Source organism: Carassius carassius, chromosome 22, assembly GCF_963082965.1.
Source record: "Carassius carassius chromosome 22, fCarCar2.1, whole genome shotgun sequence".
NCBI classification, from domain to species: domain Eukaryota; kingdom Metazoa; phylum Chordata; class Actinopteri; order Cypriniformes; family Cyprinidae; genus Carassius; species Carassius carassius.
The window spans coordinates 11534813-11559079 of record NC_081776.1 but is presented as its reverse complement, the minus strand read 5'-3'; the positions used below and the strand labels follow the sequence as shown (position 1 = coordinate 11559079).

The following is a 24267-nucleotide window of genomic DNA, read 5'->3' as shown; positions in this document are numbered from 1 at the left end:
TGAGCTGTACCCACAATCACATGAGCCTGCATGCCATCATGAAACTGTTGTAGGATTTCCAGAAACCTTGGAGGCACTCCAAACTTCTTCAGAATGACCCAAAGGACTTGGCGGTCAGTGGTGTCAAAAGCCTTTGCCAGGTCGATGAAGGCAATGAACAGATCTTTGTTCTGTTCTCTAGCCTTCTCCTGCAATTGGCGTAGAACAAAGATCATGTCGGAGGTGGACCGATCCTTTCTGAAGCCGCACTGTGACTCAGGAAGGATTCTCTCTGTGATGTGCTTAGTAAGACGAAACAGCATGACCTTTGTTAATACTTTCCCTGCCACAGAGAGCAGGGATATCCCACGACTGTTTCCACAGATCAGCCCTTTTTTTGTCGGCCCTTTTTCTTGTGGATAGTAACAATGTGGGAGTCTTTCCAGCTTTGTGGAACAGCTTTTTGTGACCATATTATCTGGATAAGTTGGTGGAGATTTTTGGTGAGCAGATACCCGCCTTTCTTTAGAGCCTCTGCAGGGATTCCATCAGGACCAGCAGACTAATTGTCCTTGAGACTTCGTACTGCTGCCAGGACTTCTGAGAATCTGGGAGGGTCATCTAGCTCATGCAAAGGTGGGAGCTTTGGAAGGCGCTGCAGGACAGTGGGGTCAGTCGGATTGTATTGGTTAAGGAGGGTGTTAAAATGTTCAGCCCAATGCTCAGTAATTTCTTGTTTGTCCTTGTGCAGAATTGTGCCGTCTGCAGATCTGATAGGGGTGATTCTGCGTTTTTGGGGTCCATATAGTGATTTTATTGCATCGTAAAAAGATTGAGAGTTGTTGGTGTCCGCATAACATTAAATTTCATGGGCTTTCCTAAGCCACCAGTCATTCTCCATTATGCGAAGCCGTCATTGCACCTCAGAATAGATCTTACTCCAGTGTGAGCGTAGAGAGGGAGATTGTGGATTGGAGAGGTGGGGTGAGAGGGGTTTACGCTTCTCCTCCAGAAGGTTGAGTATTTCAAGGGAGCTGTCGTCAAACCAGTCCTGGTGACGTTTAGAGGTGAAACCAATTGTATCGGAAGCGGCTTGTTGTTTAGCTGAGCTAAGATTAGCCCATGCACTTTCAGCTGTATTGCGTAGGGGATGAGTGATAGTGGAGGAAAGGTTATAAGCCAAGCAGCGACGGTACGATGCAGTGATGTCAGGATATTTTAAAGCTCGAGCGTTGAGCCGTCTTGAGGGTTGTTGCCTGGCGTGTTGAGGTCGGACCTTTAGGTGTATCTTGGATCTGATCAGCCGATGGTCTGTCCAACACTCCGCCCCACGCATTGCTCGGGTGATGGAGATTTCATGTAGATCTTGTTGCCGGGTTATAATGTAGTCCAGTAGGTGCCAGTGTTTTGATCTGGGGTGCATCCATGATGCTTTGTATTTATTTTTCATTTGGAAAGTTGTGTTGGTTATGACCAGTTTATGCTCCGAGCAGAGGGAGAGGAGTCGCAGGCCATTCCTGTTCATGTTGCCTAAACCATGTTTCCCGATTACCCCAGGCCAGAGCATGTTGCTGGTGCCTACTCTGGCATTGAAGTCTCCCAAAAGCATAAGTTTATCAGTGTGAGGAACTTTGTGAATAGCTCTGTCAAGAGACTCGTAAAAGCTTTCTTTGATGCTTTCTTCAGCATCCAGAGTTGGTGCATAAGTGCTTATCAAGGTTGCATAGCGACCCTTCGCAAGGGGAATGCGCCAAGTCATCAGCTGCTCACTGATTCCCACAGGAGACTCTGGGATGTTCTGTAGCAGTCTGCTTTTAATGGCAAAACCTACTCCATATAGACGGCGGGTATCTTCTGGAAGGCCCTTCCAAAAGGTGTATCCTTGCCCTACTTCTATTAGCGAGTCCTCTCCTGCGAGTCAGGTCTCACTCAAAGCTGCAATGTCGATGTTGTATTTGTTAAGCTCGCTCGCAACCAGGGCAGTGCGCCTGCGGGGTCGGTCAGTTCCAATCTGCACATCAAGAACTGTAGGTATGTTACATGTAGCCAAAATTAATAGTTTCGATTTATATTTTCGACCGCTTAATGGGAAGCATTGACGACAGCGGTGGGCTGCCCAGGAGTGTAGGGAACAGGCAATGTTTGGGTCGCCCAGGAGTGTAGGGAACAGGCAGTGTTTGGGTCATCTTTTCTAGACCCCCGATTGGGGGTGAGCAGTGCGGACCCTGAAGAGGGCTGCTCAGTCACACAAGAAGCTACCGAAGGTGGACGCTGTTCCAACCCATCCACACAACGACCATCACCCTTGTGCCGCCTCCGTGCAGGGCTCATGCTAAAGGCTGCCAGTCTGATCCAAGACCTGCCTCTGTCACATTTACCCTATCGCCGAAGGACTTGTACGGTGAAGTGATAGCATACGCAGAGAGCATACACTTTTTGTGATAGCATACAAAAAGTTTACAAAAATCCAATCAATAACTTTCCAAAAAAAAAAGGATTTGAACAATGTAGGTGAAAAGTGTGTGGTGGTAGATGGACTGTAAAAAATAGTGTGGTAACAAAAACAAAAAAAAACTTATATAAATGTTAACATTCTCCTATACAAAATATGTAAAATGGTAAATGGACTGCATTTAAGCTATATAGCGCTTTCAACAGACCCATGGCCACCAAAGCGCTTTAAACATCATCATAAACATATTAAACATCAGGCATTTACACGTGCATAGGGAAAAGTACTACTACAACAAAAAACAAAAAAACATAGCTAGCTAGCAAACTCTCGTGTGCATAGACAACCTAGCATTTTAGACTATTCTCTACCAAGACTGTTCTATGAGATCTCATTAACTGGGTACAATCTTCACACATCCAAGTGAAAAAAAACGTATTTACAATATTAAATCATACCACTCAAAGAACGATTTAATTGGAAAATCTATTGTAGCAACCTAACATTAGCTCTAGAATTGAGGCACACCAGAGTTCACTAATACCTTTAAAAAAACACGACACAGTACCTTGAAAACAAGACGATTTTTTAACTAGCTAGTTTGTGCATTTGAATTCTGACATGACCTATAAATCATCGACAGTTTATTATGTTTTCTTAACGCTGACATCTGCATGGTGCGTCAAAATTGAAAAGTGAATGACAATACGGAAATGACGTCAATTTGAAAAGTGAATGGCGATACTGAAATGACGTCTACTGTCCATCCACTGGTGTCCAGCCACTGGTGTCTAGCAAGAAGTGAGTCTGCGGGGCTGCAGCTGGATGCCTCTCAAAAAATCAAGCCATTTAATTTACTCTTGGGGGGCCCCCTGTTGGCAACAGGGCTCTAAGCAGCCACTTAGTTCACTTATGCCATGGGCCGGCTCTGCCTCGGGATTCAGCATTCCCTCAGGATTTTCGTAGTTCCATGAAAAACAATGAACAATTTTGAATGACAACAAATAGTGACCAGTGGCTGTAAAGTTGATGATATACTCGGTTCCACTTCTCTGTTATTACACATGTAATGGTTCACTCATAAAAGGTTGATAAGTCAAAGTCAGGCAATCCTGATGGGAGCATCACTGACTTTAGTGACACACAAAGACACTGAACTGAAGAGCACAATAATGAAGAGTAGCTGTATGAAACACATGCAGATTATGTGATGCATGTGTGTGTCATGGTCTCCATTACTAAATGAGGTTTCATGGTATCCATATTTATCACATACACTTCCCAGGGTGCACCCTCCCCCAAGAATAGTTAATTTAAGACCCCCTCTAGAGTAATCCAGCAAGGCCTCTGGCACTGTGTGTGTGTGTGTGTGTGTGTGTGCAGGAGACCTGACATCAAATAAATCATACTTGTGTCCCAAACAACCTTGCACTCCCTTTCTCCTTCACAATTTCTGAAAGGACACCGAAGAGGGGAGTGGTTGTGTTGTGAAAAGATAGAAAGCACGCCAATGTGCGGGCACACACACACACACTAATGTGCAAACCTTCTTTTTTTAACAGAAGTGAAAACCTCAAATATGAGCCAAGGGTGAATTTAAAAGCAAACTTACTTTCTTCTGTGGAACACAAAAAAGATATTTTGAAGAATGTTCTTGCTGCTCTTTTACATATTAAATAAAGCACCATAAATGTCTATATACAGTCTGCACTAGTAAGTCTTCTGAAGCCATGTAATTGCTTTTTAGGAAAAAAAGACTCAAAGTCACTTTTCAAAATAATTTTCTACTTTTATGATGCTGCATTCGACATTCTGGAGCTACATTTGGAGCTAAGTTAAATTACATGGGAAAGTAAAGGTTGATAGAACTTTAATATTTAGGTTCAAACTGAAAATGATTTCTTTAAAAATAAGTTACATTTAAGATCATGGACAGGAAATGGGACGTGTGTGAGAAAGGGATATGAAGGCTGACTATGAAAAGAGAAAAACACATCTTTTCATCTGTAGTCAGCACTTTCAAACTCCGTTTTAGCTGATAGCTTCTCTCTGTCTGCATTTAAATGCATTTTACAGATGCTTTTATCCAAGGCCTTTTGCTGTGTATTCAATATATATTCTTTTATCAGTAAATTTGGGAATGATTCCCTAGGAATAAAACACATTTCTTGTCTGTCTCCTATTTACCGGCTAAACCAACATCAAATCAATGTGGACCAGAATGGAAATTCATGCTAGAAGTCCAAGCAGGTGTTTCCAGTACAGAATAACAACATTTCCTGTTGCTGGTCCTCTTTATTCAAACCCCTAACTGCGTCCAGCCTCTGGTTTTGTTACTGTTGTGGTAGTTTAACAGTGTTTTTCTATGTTTAAGGTTCGGCCCATTGGTTACGATGGAAATAACCCCACCTCAGTGGCCGAATGGCTGGAGTCTCTGGAGCTGGGAGACTATACCAAGTCTTTCCTCATCAACGGTTACACCTCCATGGAGCTGGTCAAGAAGATCTGGGAGATCGAGCTCATTAATGTAAGTCCTGCTTTACCTCACTTCCTGTCTGTTGTCAAGTTCTGACTAAATTCAGTTCTAAAAGATTCATTTGTGTCTGGATTGTAAGGGTCACAGTCAAGGGAAACCTGGAAATATTAGGGAATAAAAAATAGGAAAATATCATTCAAATTGTGAATAAATCTTACCTAAACGTAATATATATATAAATATATATAAATATATATATTACACCGATACCGGTACATCTTTTATAAAAAAGATATATACGAACGTGTGAACCCTGTATTTACACACACACACACACACACACACACACACACACACACACACACACACACACACACACACACACGAGTGTTTAGCCATATATTCTGTTATTGATGTGTTAGTTCTGTTGGAATGAAGCTGTCTTTTGAAACAAGATTTGCTTGAGGACCTTTGAAAAGACAACCAGAGGTTGAGACATCATCCTGAAGCATTCTGACATCCTATTGTCCGATTTGTTGTAATAGGGTTTCAGTTGGTTCTGAATCTTGCCAGTAATTGTATTTGTTTGATAAACAATCCGGTCCGATCTGTCTTGCTTTCGACTGCAGTGAAACCACAGATATAATAGTAGCATCTCTGGTATGACGCTGAACAGAAGAAATTTCAGGATAACTTGATCTGTTTTTTTTTTTTGTTTTTTTTGAGGATTTATACTGTAGCCTGCACATTTGGGAAATACTTCTGCAGGAGAACATATATCTGCACACTCATATTAATGCAACCGTTTGAGCTTTCAGGTCTTTATCAGCCAAATAAAGGCATATTTTACCTGTAATTCCATAAGTCCTCCAATAATTATTCCTGCAGCCTGTGTGGGTAAAACTGACATTGTGAATGCTTGATGGATTATTTTTATTTTTTTCCATGTGTGATAAAGAGTAAATGGCGTGTTTGATTACAGTGTGATTACATGATGTGTTGCTTTAACAGATATGGTGTTAAATTACTCTAATTACAGCCTCACGTAAGCTAATTTCACTCACTTTCAGCTGAGGGAGAGAAAGAGAAACAGAGAGAAAGAATGAGCAGATTATATAATAATGTGGGATGTGATTTCTTCAGCTCTTGAAAAAAAATACACACACACCCACTCGCTGTGGAAAGTAACTAAAATGCTGCAGTGGGAAATAACACATGGTTTGGCCACAAGAGGGAGCCAGAGTGAGAAGAATATGTGTTTTTATGCTTTTGAATCAATAAATGTAGCAACAACAACAACAACAAAAAAGTTGTTGGAGGTAGTCTGTTTGTGTTTGAAATGCTCATTGTGACAATGTAACTGTGGTGAAACAATAACATAGTATGCCTTTGTGTGTGTGTGTGTGTGTGTGTGTGTGTGTGTGTGTGTGTGTGTTTAATATCATCATTCCTTCCAGCTCACTGTTCAATTAACAAACACAATTGTGCATGTAGGAACCTTTACAGGTTATAATGGTCATATGGTGAATAACTGTCTCTATAGAAAGTTCATTCAAAAAATGTGTCTATTTGTTTCTTTCTTCTGTGAAAAACAAAAAGAGAGGTTTAGAAAAATGTTCATGCTGCTCTTACATATAATGGACATGGATGGAGACTGCAGCTGTCAAGCTCCTAAATATAACAAAAAAAAACCTTCCATTTTCCATAGAAGTGGTTAGTATGAATTGTACACTATATTCCAAATGTTCCAAAGCCATATGATAGGGTTGTGCGATGATAAACTCTCATATCACTTTTGCGTTTCTCATTTGAGTTATATAAATCTATTAAAAATAATTTTCATTAATTGAATTAAAGACGACATAAAATCTATTTATTTTTATTTCATTTTAGTAAGTAAAGTACTTTGACTTATTTTATTTCAGTTAGTTTCTAATTTGAGTTTTATCTATTTAATATTTAGATTTTATGTCGTCTTTAATTCAATTAATGAAAATTATTTTTAATAGATTTATATAACTCAAAAGTACTTTACTTACTAAAATGAAATAAAAATAAATTAAATCTTACTAAATTTAAATATTGGGAATAGTTTTTTATAAAAAATAACAAAAGCACAAAATTACTACCTTACAACCTACTTACAACCTTAAGTGAAAATATAAAAATAAAATCTTATTCAATATAATAAAAATAAATTAAAAATACTAAAATAGTATGTAAATAATAGTAAAATAACACCAATTTTTTCATATGCGATTCTGATTGGTCACATTGTATTTATGTCAAATCTAAGAATAAAAGTAGATAGTGGCTATGTTTCCATCATCCTGTTTTTATGCACATTCTGAAAATTTCAGGGAAAAAAAAATCCCTTAATTTGCTAAATGTTTTTATTCTGGTGGTTTTTGACTTTTTGTTTTTACCCGATGAGCATCAAAAAAAAAAAGAACGTGTATTTTTGCACAGCATCTGAAATGTTATGGTCATTCTGAAATGCCTGAGTTAAGTCTGTCATCAAAACTTTTTCTGTATAATTACCTCCTGGAACTGTCTTACACGATTGCATTCCCAAACAGCAGGCATCCACCTCCGAAAACAATGACTGCATTTATTGTGTTTTGTCTGCTCGCTCTGAGGTGCGAGCAAGCAATTTATCATATGAAAATGATTATATTCAGTGGCTTCTCATACATTTCTTAGTGATATTTATGGCCAGTTTATGAGAAAGTGGCAATTTTGTTCTCTTTGACTCGTTATATGGAAACAGCGCTTTATTCACAAATGTTTTATGTCATATTCCAATTTTGCGCATTAAGTTAAATTCGCAGCTTTGGATGGAAATAGGTTTGCAGCGACATGCATGTAAGTTAAAGCAAAACATTTATTATTGCATGAAACTATTATTGCATGAAACTATTAACTACCATTAACACAAGCACAGGCTGTTTGAAAAGCGAGCAAAAAAGCAGGTGGATATGCAGAGAGCGATCTTCTTTGTCTTTCAGTGTGTGTGAGAGGTTGAGCTGTTCACGGAGTGGGACGTTCTGAACTTCCCCTAATGAGCCTTGGTACAGACAGATCACAGAGCGCCTCTGTCTCCCGGGTCGCTGTCCTGGACTCTCTGCTGTAAATGAGACTGAGAGAGACTCAGAGTGAAAGAGAAGACACTTTATGCAGTGTAGTGCTCTTTTCTGAAGCCAAGAAGGGGAAGGGAAAAGAGACTGAGGGAAACAGGACAGAATACTGCCTTGTTTTCGTGTTTCCTAGAGAATATCATCCTTAAAATGAAACATGGTGACCGATAGTACAGCAGAAAGATGTTTGGTTCAGAGATTGAGAAGTGACAGTGTGACGAGAGGCAGGGGAGAAGAGAGAAAGAGGGCAATGGGAGAGAGAAATAGCATCTGAGTGGGCCAGATTAAATCAGCTCATAAACGCTGGGGGCAACAGATGCTGGACAAGACAGTGACGAAACATTTGTTATTGCTGTTCACAAACACAATTACCTAAGCAAACTGGCGTAATAAGGTCAAAATTCATTTTATACCAAATTATCCACCTAATACGTTTTTGAAAGAAGTTGCTTATGCTCACCAAGGCTGCATTTATTTGAAAATTTAAAATAAATGTTTTCTGTATTTTAAAATGCAATTTATTCCTTTGATGGCAATGCTGAATTTTCAGTCCTCTGTGTCACATGAACCTTCAAATCTTTCTAATATGCTCGTTTGTTGCTTGTAAAACATTTTCTATCATCACCAGTTTTAAAAGCATTTTTATTCTTTGATGAATAGAAAGTTTGAAAGAGCAGCATTTATTTGAAACAGAAATCGTTTGTAACATTATAATGTCTTTACTGTTGCTTTTGAACAATTGAATGCACCCTTACTGAATAAAAATATTTTCTTTAGAAAACCCTTTTTCCAAACTTTTAAATGCTATTAAATATCTACATATAATGTGCTATGTGTCTTATATTACTGTATTTGTCATATCACTGTACATTTATTTGAATACAGTCTAATTTTTCACTGCTGTTGTTTGATTCTATCCATATATTAAGTAAGAATACAATTTGAACCAAGACAAATCCACTTGATGATCCAATATGTCACCTGAATCAGCTTGATCTCACTCTTGGATTGACTGAAAGATTATTCCTTATATTTCAAAATCTCAGCCTGTTCTTTATGTAACTTTATATGAATGTAATGAATGTTTGCAGCTCTTTCTCAAGCTGTAATACATCTACTGTTCACTAGGTGGCTTCATCACTCTTCTTTTGGTCAGCGTACTATTTCAAGTTTTTATTTATTGGTGTGGTGAAGGTTTGCTTGCCAAGGTATTGATAATATTATACTTAAATATACTATGTGCAGAATATATTACTACATGGAAACAATAGAAGCATCTTTGTTTGGTACCTTGGATTTGCAAGCTGTGTGGGACACATTACATAATATTACAGAGAGTGTCTGTGTAAACTGTGTAATGTCACTTACAGCCCTGTTTTCTTTTTCTAATCACAGATTTATTTTTACATGGACCTGGCAAGAATTATATTGGCTTTCACCTGGCAGAATTTACCATTTAATTTACTTTTTCTCAGTTTACATGTCAAAAATTTGGCTGGTTATTTGCTATAGTTTCATTGTGAATATTAATAAATGGCATAATTAAGAACGTGTTTTGATTTGGAACAGTTCTGACACAAGTTTTTGCCCCGCGAAAAAAAAAAAAAAAAAAAAAGAGTAATTCAGTGTGATCAAGCAGAGACATTTACGTAAAGAGCTTTCATGTTTGTATGTCTGTCTCAACAGTGTCATTCCATGCGTGTAAGTGCCTGTATATGTGCGTACACACCACATTAGTGAGAGGTAGACTTGTGTGTTTGTGTGTGTGTCCGGCCTCAGGGTTACCACAGGCATTCATCTGATAATATTCATAACAGGGCTCAACATGTCTGCATTCCCGAGCAGCTCTATGATCGCTCTCTCACACTCACACATACAAACATCACTGTAAAGAAATACAAAAATGGACTTGTGACTAGATTTTCATTTTGCAATAATATTTCAAATAATAAATGATTTGTTCGATTAGAGTTTAATCGGATAAAGAATTAAAATAATTTGCCAGCATTTCATAGAAAAACCTCTTGTTATACATTTCAACAACAAAAAATGTAAATAAATATTATAATATAACAGCTCAGACCAAATTAATCATTGATGTTTAATTACATTACATTAATTTTGTATTACAATTATGTAATGAATGTCTATTTATTTATCTCTCTATATAAAAGCATTTTGTTTAATAATTTGTTTTATTATTCAAATATGAATGTTATTTTACGTACATTCACATTCATACATTGCATTCATTATTTCCTAATTATTGATTGAACATCGTGAGCGTTATCACCAAACAAAAAATGCGAGTCAGTGGCTTTTTATAGCACGTCCATATTATGATAAAGCTATTTTTAATGTTTTTTTTTTTTAGTTGTTGTTTGTTTTTATCCTGTTTTGAGTCGTTGTGGTCTAGGATACAAGAAAACCTATAAAATGCTTAAAATGACATTTTACGACTTGTGCGGATTGTATTTTTAGTGCAGTTTTGATGGTTGTCATTGCATTTAATGTATTTAAACAGCACTATTCGTCACATGCTGTGCCAAGCTGTGTTTCTCGGCAGCCGCTGGTTTATGTTTGCTGTGCTTGGGCCGCGTTGGTAGGCGGTCAGAAGTCATTTAGCTGGTAATAATAGTTTAGCTCGGTTTTTGACAACTGTTACCCAGTTGCCATGACTGCTAGCATTAGTTACCATAGAGACAGCTTGCGTGGCGTACAAATGATTCAAAACTGACGTGTTTGTGTGTGAGTAAGTGTGTAAGGGCGTGTATCCTTTAAGTGTGCGTGGTCCGACACTTACGATTCAGACTCTGTGTGTTAATGCATTTCCATGTCCTTTGTGTTGCATTCCTGTTTTCATTACTTCCTGTCACCTCTCCAAACGCACAGATTGCAAATTGTCTTTTCTTACACTAGCAGATGGCTACCGCCTTCGTTAACACAGCAGGCCCATCAAACACACACACACACACACACACACACAGTCTGCCCCTTTTTTTCTGTCTATCTGTTCTTCTCTTTTGGCACCTGTATTACACTCCCTCACACCTTAACACTGATAAAACATTTGCTTTAATACCAAAAGACACATTGAGGGCTGTTCTGTAAGTGTGTGTGTGTGTGTGTGTGTGTGTGTTGTGTATGTACGAGTGTGGGTGGGTAGGCCTGTGGGTTCATGTGTTGAACTGACGCATACTGACACATTTTTGGCCCATGACCATGCAAGTGGTGTTCTTGCGGTGGGGGTGAGTTGAGATTTTTTCCCCCAGTACAGATCCTGCTGATGGTTATCAAGAAGATCCAGTGGCCCCTCACGCCCGTGCAGTCCGTGAGAGGGCTGTTCCTTAAGGACGGCCACCAAACACCCTCATAAAAATAGATTAAGCGTGGCGTTCATACAGGAGGCTTGGATTTCAAACCGTTAAATGTATTTATTACACGGCTCAGTGGAATATTGGATTCCGATTGGTCATGTCAGAGTCAAATGTTTTTTTTTAATATCACCAAAAAGTGATATTTAATGACAGTGACTTTATATTATGCTTTACACTACTGTTTAATACATTAATGCTTTTAAAAGAAGTCTTTCACGCTTTCCAAAGCTGCATTTATTTGATCAAAAATAACAGTAAAACTTAACAATATTGTGGAATATTATTAAAATGTAAAATAACTGTTTTCTATTTGAAATATATTTTAAAATATAATTTATCCCTGTGATGCAAAGCTGTATTTTCAGCAGGCATTACTTCAGTCTTAAGTGTCACATGGTCCTCCAGAATTTATTCTAATATGGTGTCTTTGTGCTTAAGAAAAATATCTTCTTATTATCAGTGTTAAAAACAGCGGTATATTTTTGGGGAAACCAGTGCAGTGGTTCATTCTTTGATGAATAGAGACTTCAAAAATCAAGAAAAGAAATCTTTGTAACCGTATGAACGCTTTTGCTGTCACTTATGATCAGTTTAATGCATCTTTGCTTAATAAAAGTCTTACATTTCTTTCAAAATAAGAATTTTACTGACCCCGAACTTTTGAATGATAGCATATTTGTCACAAATGTCTATGTACATAATTTTTGCATTCACGCTCACAACATGAATTTTATTTGTTTTACACTTTTGGTGGACGGCTTTAATCTTTGGTAAAAAATTCTGCATGCTTCAGACTGATGCACTGTGTCAGTTATTTTTAAGTTATGCTTGATTTTATAGATACTAACAGTAAATTTTGCCATTACAACATTGAAATGTATAGTATGAATTTTTTTTTATTTAAAATGTGTTAAAGATCATATTTTAGTGGTATTAAATTAATAGTGTTTTAAAGATTAAATTGAGGTGAGCATTGACGGTAGTCTGAGCAAAATGATCTAGGTAAAAGTAAATGTAAAAATAGTGAAAAAATTGCTTTAAATATCCAATACTGGATGATACCAATAAATATTAATAATAAAAAAAGAACAATCTAATATTGATTCATAACTAATATGATATCGATTTAATGTGCTTTGCAAATTTTGATGCAGTTTGACAAAAAAAAAATTGTGCTAGTGAGTCAAGTCAAAGAGAGCTGCTGCAGAATCTATTTCTGTCAGGCGTCTTTATATAACATACTGTACATGTACATATATCCCTCACACATTTTGGATGTTGAGAGCCATAACTGTCATCTCTCATGTTGGTATTTGTCTACTATAGCTTTAAGGTGTAAGACCGTCCATAAGCCAGTTCAATTAAGGCTTCACGCTGCCCCAACATACAGTAACTTCAAGGCTTGTTGGGTTTTGTTGGATCAGCTTTAGTCCTGCTGGTGTTTGTTGGATGACAGTCATGTTTCCCAACAGCCAACTCTCAAATGTTGTCAGCCAGGCTTAAGATGATGATGTGTTTGAAAGAAAGAACAAATGAGACCAGGATGAATGTATTGCAATCTTACTGCAGTGTGCGGCAGCTGAGCTGTGGAACTCGCGTTAAACAATAAAGCTTCTCAGAGAGAGAGAGAGAGAGAGAGAGAGAGAGGGAGGGGAAGCCGATACGGGAGAGTGAGGCGGAGAAAGCAGAGAGTGAGTTAAGGACCTTCAGTCTCCCGTCTCACACTAGTGCTGCTTCACGAACCGAGGAAACGGTCACCTGCGCTACACTCCTGCTACGGCACACGAACCCGGCGGCTTCTCGCTGGATGGGAGCAGGGTATCCATAGTAACCAGGCGGACAGCACGAACAAGGAGCAAGAGGAGGAGGAGAAGGAGAGTGACGTGTTGTTGCAGGAGTACAAACCTCTGCCGTTTGATAGCTTGAGGAGACTAGAGAGAAACGAGTGTGGAAAAATATCTGAAATCTCTTAGACGCCACAGAAATATACATGCAGGTTTGAGTTTCTATGCTCCATAAGAGAGTTTGCAGGCGGCTTGTCAAAGCAGGTCAGCACCCTCGCAAGGGCTCTTGGATGTTTGGGGACGGAGGACTTGACTGTGCAGATGAGTGCTGAAACTCTGGGTAAGTCACTGGCACTATAGGAGGAGTGAAGCAGAAGGTGGATTAGTAGGGATTGTGCTGTCTTTGTGCTTGTTTTTCTTTTTTAGATTAATGCACTGTTAAAGCTTTTGTTCTCTGCTTGCTGCATTTCCTGCCACTGCTTCCTGCATTTTCACCTGCTTTTCCTGCTAAACATTCGCGGTTTCTTTTATGTGTCTGTCAGTGAGTGATCTGTCATCCCCAGCTACTTTGCACCATACTGTGGTTTCTTTATTGCTTTGATTAAGATAGTTTTGAAATAGTTTTTTGGACAGAGCGTTGCATTTCATACCGCAGGACATGTTGGTTTCCCGAGAGAATGGTTTTAGTAATTATCATGCATGCAGCTTTTATGAGCTCATTAATTGTGCTACATGGAATATTTGTATTGTAAAAAATTAATTTGTCACACTGAGGAAAGACATTTAAAATAAAATAGTTTAAAACATTTTTTACATTTGTATTATATCAGAACCATACAGTGTCAGTTATTGGCAGATATTAGATTTTTCCCCCCTCACATTTTTCATTTTCCATTTTTTCATCAACCAATATTGAATATTTTATTGTGCTTGCTAATTTTGGCGTATTTTACATTTATACAACTTTTGCTGTTACCTAACATTCCTTTAATGTTAATCTTTAAGATGACTAGGAATTGATGTAATCTTTGCAAAACTTAACAAGAATGTTTCATACATTTCATACATTTTTGTTTTTCTTATGATTTATTTTGTAAATAAATATATTTGTTTAGTGATTTATTGATAAATAAATGTATTTAATATTAATGTATATTATTTTATAAATTATATATGTGCACTTTTAATGTTTAATGTCCATTATTTTTATAAATATGAATTTAATTTATATTTAAAAATATAAATATAAAATCTGTATTTTTTTATTATTATTCATAGATTTTATTTATATATATATATATATATATATATATATATATATATATACACATGCATGCCTTAAAAATACATTATAGAACTTATATACACCTCCTATGATAAATTCATGTAATTTTTTACCTATAATACGTCATGCATTCCTCGTCGTTGTGTTTGCGTGTATGCTTGCTTCTAGGACTTCTAGGACTAAGGCCGAAGTGTTAACATCATGGACAAGGTTATCTGTTGAAGGCCCAGCGGTGAGAATGACTGTGCCTCGGCAGACATCTCCATTAAGCTGCTTTAGCTCAGTTCTGCAGTCAGCAGTGAAAGAGTCAAAGAGGATCAGAACTGAACAGCAGTGAGGAGGTGTTGCATAATGAAAGTGGGACCCACTGTGCTATGGATCAGCCCTGGTGTATTAGACGTAATCTCACAGCTACGCTGTCCACATGTGGATGGGGCTTGAGGTGTAAGCCTTCTCAAAACACAAATAAAGCTGCCAATAAGTTTGAAGTCTTGGAGGGTGCACCAAAATGTTCTTGCAGAGCATTTCTTCTGACTTAACTTTGCCAGAGGCTAGATATTTGGGATTTTTGGGGGCGGTTTTTAACAGGGTGGGGCTTTTATGTAGTTCACTACAGTTCCAGATGGTTTTCCCATCGGTGGAAGAAAGGAAGAAGTTGTTTGCTGATGCTCTAGTTTTAGACACCTTACACCAATTAGCATCAATGAGTCTGAGGGTACAGCACTGCAGTATGGACTAAAATGGATTTAGGTAAATTGTAGAATAGTTTAATTGGTTAATTTTATACCGACTACAACTTATAGTTGAATATAAACCAAGTTACTTGCAATCGGGTCTGTAATACCAGCTACTATACTGAAGTTAATTCATTCATTCATTTATTTATTTTTTAGCCAATCACCTTTGCTGCAGATAAATGACATCTTGATCTGAGCTGATTGGCTAAGTACCAAGGTCTTCACTAGCTAGTATCCCGTGATGCAAAGTCCATGTCAAAATAAGGAGGGAACATTTTTTTATTTAATGCTTTTTGTACTCACTGAAAAGTCTTGTTGGTGCAGAATCTTGCTTCAGTGTATGAAATATCAAATATGTTCTGACTGGCTGTGAATTTATGTCTGCACAATTTCACTTCCAGTGTCAACTACAGAATTTATGTTAATATAAATATAACCTATATAGCATTTATCTTTTGATCAATTATTCAGTTATGGCTTCACAGTCAAGCCACACAGTCCTTCTTAAAAAAGTAGATCAAACTCCAAGCTATTTTTTAGAAACAACTACTCTGGAAAGTCCAAGTTGTCCTTCGAGTTTTGGTTGGAGTGTTTAGCGTTGATGTTTCTCTGCAGCTGATTAAATCTTGATTCATTTATTCATTTTTAATTGTGTAGATGAACAAAGAGAATTTTAAGTCGACTTGAAATCCCGTTTCACTCAGAAATGCCCCATGTTGCAGAACTAAAATAGGTTTTGAATGCTGCTTCATATTGGTTTTGAAGGAAGAGGTTTTATGCTGTTTTACACATGCAGCACTTGACTGCAGCGTCTGCACAGATCAGGTCCATCAACACTACAGTCATATCAGACGTGACATCAGTCAGTTGAGCGTAAATGTCCTCCTGCCGTCTTAGCTAGTGATTTTGCACCACATTAACATGGTACAGTAGTCATGTCACATGTCTCACTTGCAGTATTCTGTTAACTGTCACTGACTTTGGCATTTTCGAGCCACTCCAGAATAAGATTTTGTGCAGTTAAGACTTTTTGCTTAAATAAAAGCAAGATCTATCGTTCCATGTAGGGTGCAGGCGTCATGCGTCTGCTGATTTATCCTGTGGTGTTTTGAAGCTTGGATCCAATCAGTGGCCTGGTGCTGTGCAGGATTTGACAGGGCTGCCGGTCTAATGCTGTTGATCTGCCTGCTGTTGGTTCTTATGTTGCTGTCGACAGCGGCGAGCGCTGACTAAAACGAAATTCTTAACACCACAAGTAAGCCTAATTCAGATGATCACTTTATGAGATTAATTTGGAATGGATTTGATGCACTATGTGTTGCATGCATGCTTTACTGATTTGATATATATTGGATTAGGGGATTGCATTTCTTATTCATTTATATTGAAATGGTCTAGTGGTCTATTTAGTTGAGATAAGTCATAATGTTCATCCAACAAATATATCAAACTTATATACTGTTATATATTATAGTACCATTCAGAGGTTTAGGGTCAGGTTTAAAAAAAAATAAATGAATAGTTTCGTTGTGCAAGGATGCCTTAAATTGATCAAAATGAAACTTAAATGCATGGATAATGTTGCAAAAGATTTCAATTAAAAAAAAAAAATCTGTTCTTTTTAACTTCCTATTCCTTGAAAAAAATTCTTACATTTTCCAAGAAATATTAAGCAGAAGATTGATAATAATAAGAAATGAGCAGCAAGTCAGCATGTTTGAATGATTTCTGAAGATTCAAGTATTTATACTGAAAATATAGCTTTGCCATCACAGGAATAAATTATACTTTAAAATTAGAAAACGATTATTAAATTGTAAAAATCACACATTCTTTTCTATATCTTTGATCAAATAATTAAAGCTTGTCCATTTATAAACTTTTGAAAGGTTGTGAGTATATATCTTTAATTTGTGTTTTTAAATTCATTCCAACTGCTTTTAATTCAAGATTACATATTATGTAAGAAGTGTATGTGATCGAGTCAGTCTGTTTGTTTCCTAATGGGCGACTAGTTAATAGTTGACTAGTTTTTTTTTCCAGGCAACCCACTGACTAGTCAATTTTAGCAATATTTAAGTTTGCACGCTTATACCGTTTAGTAAAATCACAATGTGTTCACTAATGTTCCACACTGTATGATTTTTTTCTGCATGTTCCACAGTTTTATTCTTGGTCTGACATGTCTGTGGGTTTGTGCAAGAATGAGTAGGAGTGTGTGAGAGAAAGAGTGAGAATGCATGTAGAAAGTGAGAGAGAAACGAGAGAAACTGTCATGACGTCTTTTTTTTTCTTTTCCGTCTTAGTGTTGGAGATTTTTTTCTCTTGATTCCTTCTGATCCCTGCATAGAGCAGTAGTCACGCCGCTGCATTCACTTATTATCATTGGTAAAGGCAGAAATGTCACACATCCCCTCATTGGCTCATCACGTCCTCACTCACAGTCAAATCTCACAGAATTGGTCCGATGTACTGCTGTATATCCTCATTTACGTTGCCTCAGAGGCCTGCTGGATTTTTACGCATAGCACCAGCCCTCGCTCCATAGTTGCTAGGTAACTGGCGGGCTCTGGTTCCTTTCCAGTTGTCCCCTGGTTGGGAGGCGCTGGTTATAAATGGATCTGAGATGGATAACGGCAAGTTGCAGTGACAACGGTGGCCTTGGGGCTGTTTGAATTGTACCTGCTGCAGATGGACTGGATCTGGCTCCTCATGAGGTGGCTAGTTCTTCACTGGACACCAAGTAGCATCAGTAGCATCCACCGGACTGACAGCCCTCAGCGGCCTGAAAACCGCCAGTAGAGATCAGGAAGATTTGTAGACACATTGTACACGCACATATACCAGGCCTCATTACGTTCACTGTGTGGGTTGTGTTGGAGAATAATCCTGTCAGTAAAAACCTGTTATGTCTGCAGTGATTGGCTCTCTACATTTCGTCCGCTGTAGCAAGGCAGACACGCAGCATGGTATTTAGCATTTCAAAGAAAAGATTTTATGCCATATGAAAATAATATTGAGTTACTGAGAGAGATTGGTACGGAATGGTGACATCAAGCAGAAGAAACCAAAGTGCTCACGGATAGTTTTTGTGGGCTTAAAGGTCATTCACCATTTTGTGAGCTTTACAGCTCATTAGCCAATCAATGTGCTTCGCATGTTGTCCATTAGAGAGAGAAAAACAATTTAAGAAATGGGGGTGGTTGGAGCAAAAAAAAAAACGTATTTTCATACTGTAATTTATTAGTCATGAGTTGTTTGAACAAATGCTCAACCAATCGGTCTTAAGGAAGAATGCAACAGAGTGGAACCAAATGGAGAAGTTACATTTAAAAAAGGATACACTGCCTTAATAATGTTCACGTTAGCCATTAGCATGCTAAAACCCTCTCAGAGAAGTTAAGTGTCTTAATTCATACTTTTTAAAGCAGTCATGCTAAAACATATGGCAACTACAAAAAAAAAAAAAAAAAAGATAACTGGTTGTGGTTGGGTTTGATTGTGAATACACATATAGCCGTTAGCATGCTAAAACCCTCGTAGAGAAGTTGTGACTCTTCATTAATCTTCTTTAAAGCAGGGATGCTATAAATATTAAAACTAAAGCAAAAAAAAAAACTGAAGAAAATAAACTAGTTTGCATCAGTTGATGTCGCTGGCAGTGGTTGTGAATACACAGTTAGCATGTTAGCTATTGCCATGCTAAAATGCTCTCAGGGAAGTTGCTCCTTTTAATTCAGCCTCTTTAAAGCAGTGATGCTAAACATTAAAACATGATAGAGAGAGAAAAATAAACTACTCAACATCACTGTTTGTTGTTTGTAATTGTTGTGAATATACACTGTTAGCTGTAGCATGCTAAAACCCGCTCAGAGAATTTACATCTCTTACTTAATCCCCTTAAAAGCAGCCATATTAAAACTAAAACAACTTGTCAGTTGGTGATCTTGGTTACTGGCTGGATGGTCTTTGGGACAAGGAGCACTGGATTGTGGGATGGAGGTAAAAAGAGGGGAAAACAGAGTGAGCGGGTGAATAAAAGAGAGACTCATTAAAATCCAATGCACGAATGCTGCTGTAAGCACAAACAGTACTGTATTCACATCCTCCCCATCAGACAGGCCTCTGCGCCTCAGCTCCCTCAATTAGGAGGAACTGCTCATCCATACCACAGCTCATTCTGAGCTTTATTAGTTATGTCTGCTGGTGCCTCAAGCATGAGATCATAGAGAGTTATGCGGCTGAGAAGTATTGCTCTGGCCTGACCTGACCTTTAAAGAAGAGCTTGATCTTTATAGAGACATTTTACGTATGGAGTTTTAACCTTTCGTTTTACAGTCTTCAAACAGCATTCACAGCCCATATTACTCATATGACGTGTCTCTTATTAGTTATTGTTAACTACAACTTTTAAAAATCAGTTTTTGTTATTTGAAATCAAAATTTATCAAAGTACTAAAATGATTAAAACGGAAATAAAAATAAAATAAAGATAAATGGAAATATAAAAATGACAAAACGTATAAATGACTAAAACCTAAACTAAAATTTAAATGTAAAATGAAATATACAAATAAACAAATTTCTAAATATTGATCAAGATGGTAAATCTTTAGAATGGGGAACACGATGTTTTGGGAGAATCATCAGCTGCTAAATATTTAGTTTTCTCTGCATGTTATACTGGTTTATATATATTGGTATATATATATATATATATATATATATATATATATATATATATATATATATGTATTTGTGTGTCTGTGTTTGTGTATCAGCCCCTCCATGTCAACATGTTTCAGACTCAGGAGTTTGTGCACGTCTGGTGTGGAGATTACACTTCTGCTGCTGGACCGCTGAGGTTAATCCCTCTTCAGACCTGCTTCCTGCTCACTTTCTCTAATCTAATGGGATTAACTGTCATTTTACATCCAACACTGCAGCAATTACACTCACCGAAAAGAAGAGACTTCACAAGACTCCATTATGCATGAAATGGCTGAATGTTTTTAACAGCACTTCAATTATTATGTAAAAATGTCAGTGGTCTCTCTGGGTTGTGGTGTTCTCTTTTTACAGAGTGCCCAAATCTTTCACACACTTCCTGATTTTCTTTCTCCAGTGAATGCACAATGAGGATCTGCCTGATTAGGTGTCAAATAGGCCTAACTGGCTGGCAGAGAAACACTCTAATTTGACTGAATTAATTTGTTGCAAATTAATATTTTGGATTTGAAAGGTCGGCAGCGTGCTGTTAGATAACTGCAGTTGCACTTTATTGTCCTGTAAAGCAGTTTGGTTTTTCTTAATCGGAGTTTACACACTAACAGCTCCCATTCTTTGCCCTTTAGTCTGTCTTTCACGGTAGAATCACAGTTTTCATTCCAAGTATTTTATTTGTAAGCAAATCATAGACTGAAAGAAGGACAAGGCCCACGTAGCAAGAAAGACCATACTAAAAAAAACTATTTACTAAAATGTATATTTTATCATAGTATTTATTATTATTCTGAAATAACCTTTTCAAGTCAAATTAGTTTAGGATTTATTCATTTTGTAACATGCTTTAGTTTTTAGTTTATTTCATCTTACATTTTTGTTAATTATAACAATTATTGTGTTTTTGAAGGTTAAAGTTTTTAATATAATATTTATTTGAATATTTGAATTTCATAAAATATGAAGTTAACAAATTTGTTTGAACTGAATTGTGTGCAAGTTTGTACAGCAGTGGTTTGAGGATCAGGTAGAACAGATTCATTTTGCTCAGGTTTTATGCAGGAGTGGTTTCATTATTTTTAAGTTGTTACCGAAAGAGAACTGTTACTGGAAAAGTCGTAAGAGATCCGTGCTTTTCAAAGGGCTTTTAGTCAATATTAGATCAAATAATTCAGTGCCTGAAAATGTACCAGAATTACATCCAGGCACATTTGCCATACTATATTTAGTGCACTATGAATCCTAATATTATATTCAGTACAGTTAGAATGTGAATTAGGATGCAGCTCTGGTGCTTTCTCTCAGTAGCTTACACTGCAGTCAGCATACTGTACCCGGTGGTGCAGTTATATCCACGAGCAGTCGCAGTGATTAAAATACATGGCTGCTTCTCTCTATCACCCCTGCTGCAAGTGTAATGCGAGTCTTATGCATATCATCCAAGCGCCGCTTGTGTGATAGAGCCGTTTGCGCTGTCGTCCAGTCTGTACAGTATTTCTCCATGGCACATTGCATCTCCACTGCAGCCTGCTCCACACATTTGCATTTAAATTAAATTCAATGTCCTCTGCTTTTCACCGTCATGCAGTAAGGCAGTACTGAACCTTACACACTCAGCATCCTATCTTTGTTCATTTCCTCCTGTTTTCTCTCCTTTTGTTCGTCTGTTTCCCGCTGCAATGGCATGCAAGCAGGAATATAAATAGTTTATATTAACTTCTACGTATCTGTATTCAGATTTAAAGACCTACTGATGCATACTGGCTGCAAGAATGGCATGAGCATTATTAGGTTTGCAAGCCTCAATCTGATTTGCTGGCTTTACTTAGTCTTTCCAAGGGCTGCTAATTATTGCATCCAAAGGAGATCTTGTTTTTTTTTTTTTGTCAAAATGCTCACAAGGTTTATGCAATCAAAGGTCTGTAGACACTACTACGTCATTATTTAAATAACTTAGAAATAAATAATTATTTACATGTTATGACTGTTATTAAAATTCTCAACATTTGTTTTTAAATACATAAGTACTTACTTTAAATGCTACAAGTAAATTTATGCATCACATTATAATATACCATATGAAAAATAGATATTTATTTTGAGATTTGCTAAAGATTGCATTTAATAGTATTATTAGTGTTAAATTTGATGATGGCAAAGGTGATATAAATATAGGGAAAATGAACATCTATAATTAAATATATAATATCTGCCAGTACGAAAAAAAAAATAATCACATATTCACATATAATCAATATGATACAGACTACATTATTATATTTTAGTTTTACGTATTTCAAACTAAATACAAATGAATAGGTGTATTAAAAGGGGTTGAAAAGACTGAGAAATATATATTTGTAAAAAAAATAAATAAGAAAAAATCTGAACTTTTAGATGTCTATATCAGTCAACCCTACCAAGAACTGAGCAGGAATAATTCTTGGCCAGAATAACCTACGAAGTGGACCAGACTTTATGTCAAAAGTCAAAAACACAAGTCTGACTACTTCAGACAAGCATAGCTGTGTCCTTGTGTGTTTGTATACTTTATTTCTCATGCGAAATCTCCAGGCACATCAAAATCACATTTTATGTGGTTTAAACTCCCAAACTGGTAAATTATCTGAAGCAGACTGTCACACATCCTGCTGTATTCCTGAAGGGTTTTCCGTCCAGTTCCAGTCTCTGTTGCCCTTAGAGCCTGTATTCTGGCCAGGACGGGCCTGAGGGACAGTGGCTGCTTCGTATTGGCTTGTTTGTGGCATCTCCAGAGGGTTTAAACAGGGTTAATTAGCCTCTGGTGCACACAATCCTAAACCTCCTTACACAAATTGATTTTAGACATGAGAGGCATTAAAGACAAACACAGGGGATCATTAACCCAAAGCGTTAAAATGTGTGGCTCCTGTAAGTAGTTCTGCCCATGAAGATGGAGGTATTTTAGCCAGTATGAACAATGTTTTAGCCTACGGACATTTGTTTTTCCATTCTAGGACTGATTATATTATTATTATATTATTCTAGATTATATTAGATCGCCAGGGTATGGGTTTGGTACTGGGGGATGTGAAGGTGTTAAACTAATAGAATCTAAATACATACACTATTCTTGCACACGTTCACACCGGAAAATGATAGTAAATGATGTATTATATAATTATAGTAAATATAAATTGTATTTTTCTCATCTGCTCTAAAATATTCAGTTGGCTAAATATATTACTTGTTAAAGTAAGACTTGCTCGAAGGATATAAGAGCATTTTTTTTGTTTAGCATTTTTGAGTGTTTTTCCCCCCAATTAATCATTCAAAAACACAAAACCTGAGAATTCTTTTTGCAAATAAATGGGGCAGCTAGTGTCACGATTATGGACAGTCGTGGAAGCTCTGCTCAGTTATCTGCAGGTCATGATCTCAGCATTGGATTGTCAGTTCCGGACATTCTAATGAATCGTGATCAAAACCCATGATTTGTGCTGAAAGGAAATATCCTCCCATTGATTTGATTTTCTAGGATAAAATAGTGGTGATCATTTTAAATGAAGTTAGAGAACATTGTTGCTATAGGGACAGAAATGAGGCGGCTAATGAGAAGCTACCATGTGTGTTGTGACTAAAGCAGCTTTTTAACATGCATTTGATGCCTCTGTGCAACCTGGTTTACAGTAATGGCTCAACTAAGTGACAGACCACTGTTTCTGTATGCTCATTAACTGTGTTGAGTAATTCCCTGTTCGTCGAGGTTGCTGTATTTGTATGTGTGTGTGTGTGTGTGAGAGAGAGAGAGAGAGAAAGAATTGGAGCAGACTGAAAAGTAGGCACTTTGAGACATTTATTGATCTTTGTGTGTTTGTGGTCTCTTTCTGTATGTGCTCTTTAAGTTTCATCATATTGACCGGGTTTCTTTAGTGACCATCCTTTACTACTATTACACCCCTGATGCACTTCAGACAGTAAAACTTTGCAGTTGTATAGAACAGGCACTAAGTGAATATACTGTAAAACTCTGTCTGTGTGGTTTTAGAACCCGATTCACTGAAAGAAATTATGGAAAGAAGGCATGTTTACACTGAATAAAATGTAATTATTGGATTGAAATATAGCACGGGGCTATTTCAGAGAATTTTACAAACCTGGTTACTTACAAATTCACAGCACACAAAGGTGAGTTAGCATTATCCAGTATAATGATCCAGTATGTGCTGGAGCAAGTTACATTTTATTAGTTTATTGTATGGACTTATGTTTGGACTTATTGAAGTTCATGAAAACATTCATTCATCCATTGCATTTGATTTTACTTCTGTTATTATTA

The 24267-nt window shown here is 37.1% G+C and overlaps 1 protein-coding gene across 6 annotated transcripts in view; it reads left to right on the top strand.

Moving 5' to 3' along the window:
• LOC132098956 (ankyrin repeat and sterile alpha motif domain-containing protein 1B-like) overlaps positions 1 to 24267 on the top strand; it is a 173137-nt gene that overhangs the window by 131489 nt on the left and 17381 nt on the right. For all 6 annotated transcript variants that reach the window (XM_059505281.1, XM_059505276.1, XM_059505275.1 and 3 more), the window contains one exon: positions 4806 to 4958. In XM_059505281.1, coding sequence (XP_059361264.1) covers positions 4806 to 4958 — 153 coding nt within the window. The remainder of the gene's footprint in view (positions 1 to 4805; positions 4959 to 24267) is intronic.